This window comes from Chanos chanos, chromosome 9 (assembly GCF_902362185.1).
Source record: "Chanos chanos chromosome 9, fChaCha1.1, whole genome shotgun sequence".
Lineage (NCBI taxonomy): Eukaryota > Metazoa > Chordata > Actinopteri > Gonorynchiformes > Chanidae > Chanos > Chanos chanos.
Genome location: NC_044503.1, coordinates 11,908,457 through 11,910,956, shown reverse-complemented (window position 1 = coordinate 11,910,956; position 2,500 = coordinate 11,908,457). Strand labels below are relative to the sequence as shown.

Here is a 2,500-nt window from a genome sequence, read left to right as displayed (position 1 = left end):
GTATGACCATGTCTTCTCTCTCCTCCTGTAGTAGTGTATTTAGAGGCTCAGCGGTGTGTCTCTACACTATGAATGACATCCGTAGAGCTTTCCTGGGGCCCTTCGCCCACAAAGAGGGGCCAAACTACCAGTGGGTGCCCTTCCAGGGCAAAGTGCCCTACCCACGGCCAGGCATGGTAAGAGCTTCTCTGTTAACCACACGCCTCAAAACACTCATTTCCATCAAGATGCCGACCCAGTGGAAACCACCCTGCACTTACTCTACCTCTTATTACAAGGAGAAGTTTGTACATGTTTAGAATACTACAGCGTGGTCTATTTACATACTCCCTACTGTATTCATATATTCATGAGAATCTTTAATTAGCACCTACCAAATATAAGAAAGAAAGCTTCAAATGTTTTAAAATTGAGTTTGTCCTGTAGAGCACCACTTCCCACCAGCACGGATATATATGCAGATATATGACCTTCATGTGCACACAACAGACGGAATGAAATACTGTTTTAGATTTGTTGAATCAATATCAAAGCCCGAGCCAGTTAGTGTAAGTCTATGACCTCACATAGTTTTGATAGCACCTTACTAAAAGTCTGCAGGCTACATCAATGCATTCTTATATATTGTAAGTCTATTTATGACGTGATCAGATCTGATCAATGTAATCTTGTAACGTTTTGTTAATTACTCAAAACATGAATCAAGGTCTTTTTTTCTTTTTTTTTCAAAAATGGTGTTGAAAGTGATGCAAGGTTGTTATTAGCTGAATGTTAGGTTTTAATGAGATTATATTTTTATCATCTGTACTGTTATGGGTGCACTATGCAGACTAAACTACAGCCTTTGAGTAAACAAGGAAAGAAGTTTATGCCTAATCAGCGACTGATAAATTTAGATCTCTTAATTAGGACATAAACCATCAAAGGGCTGCAGAACAGAGCCATACAGAGGAGTGTTTCGTAACTTTAGGATACGAGTTCTCAGGGACATTGACGTAGGTGTTTATTGGGAACTAAGTATATGAGTTAATAGGGACACTGGTGTATGTGTTTATGGGGACGTCAGGTTATGAGTTTAAAGGCACTTCATTATTCGATGTTCTGTTGACTTTCAGCGTTAGACTGGGTAAGGTCTGTAAGTGTGTACGTAGACTAAAACTCTCTGGCTCTCCCACACAGTGCCCCAGTAAGACGTACGGAAGCTTTGAGTCCACCAAAGGTTTCCCAGACAACGTTATTCAGTTTGCTCGCCATCACCCTTTAATGTTTAACCCGGTGACACCGCTTGGCGGCCGCCCGCTCTTCCTGCGAACTGGACTGCCCTACAGCTTCACTCAGATAGCAGTGGACCGGGTCAGCGCCGCTGACGGACAGTACGACGTCATGTTCATTGGCACAGGTGTGTGTGTGTGTGTGTGTGTAAGTTAGAGGGAGAAATTTTTTTCATGCGAATACAGTGGATGTAATGTATTGTGCTTGACTGAAATGGCCATACATCTTATATTTATTTTTGTAATTTATAGTATTTGAATGTGTTTGACTAAATAAACAGAGGTTCTCTGTTACTGGCATGTTCTTTCCAGCTGAGTGGATTTGTATGTATAAACGTTGTGTTATGTTATGTCTTATAAGTTTTATCCTATACTGGCTTGTTTCCTCTGCAGATGTTGGCACAGTACTGAAGGTGATCTCTGTACCCAAGGGAAGCTGGAGCAACACGGAGCTTCTGCTGGAGGAACTCCAAGTCTTCAAGGTGAGTGTGTGTGTGTGTGTGTGTGTGTCTGTGTGTGTATGTGTGTGCGTATGAGTGCGTGTGTGTGTGTGTATGTGCGTGTGTATGAGTGTGTGTGTGTGTGTGTGTATGTGCGTGTGTATGAGTGTGTGTGTGTGTGTGTGTGTGTATGTGCGTGTGTGTGGGTGTGTGCATGTGTGTATGTGTGTGTATGAGAAATAATATTTTCCCACTCTTACCTCTCCACAGGACTCTTCATCCATCATCAATATGCAGATCTCCTCCAAACGGGTAAGGATGACATTATTAATGTCTATATGTCTTTATCTCTCTCTCTTTCTCTCTCTGTCTTTCATTCTCATGAGTACTGAGCGTGGTCATGTCAACATTTTTAAGAATGTAGGCGTCTGCACAGTGAAATAATTGAAAGATGACAAAGCTGCAGTATTGTTCAGGTCCATGACACAGGCACAAAGCAAAAAAGAAAGTCACCTCTCCTAACCAATTCCCTCCAACCGTTTACATTTCCACAGCAACAGCTCTACGTTGGCTCGGACACGGGCGTGGCCCAGGTGCCTCTGCACCGCTGTAGCATGTACGGTAAAGCGTGTGCCGAGTGCTGTCTGGCCCGTGACCCTTACTGCGCCTGGGACGGCACCTCCTGCACCCGCTACCTCCCCAACACCAAACGGTACAGAAAGGCTCAGCAACCCTCACTCTGACATTACATACACACAGGATAAACATTAGAATGTGCAGAATACTATT

The 2,500-nt window shown here is 43.3% G+C and overlaps 1 protein-coding gene across 1 annotated transcript in view; it reads left to right on the top strand.

The window, feature by feature from the left end:
* Positions 1-2,500, top strand: part of sema3b (sema domain, immunoglobulin domain (Ig), short basic domain, secreted, (semaphorin) 3B) — a 12,511-nt gene that overhangs the window by 8,329 nt on the left and 1,682 nt on the right. The window contains exons 10-14 of the mRNA XM_030783416.1: positions 32-176; positions 1,180-1,399; positions 1,665-1,753; positions 1,982-2,023; positions 2,266-2,423. Of these exons, the coding sequence (XP_030639276.1) occupies positions 32-176; positions 1,180-1,399; positions 1,665-1,753; positions 1,982-2,023; positions 2,266-2,423 (654 nt within the window). The remainder of the gene's footprint in view (positions 1-31; positions 177-1,179; positions 1,400-1,664; positions 1,754-1,981; positions 2,024-2,265; positions 2,424-2,500) is intronic.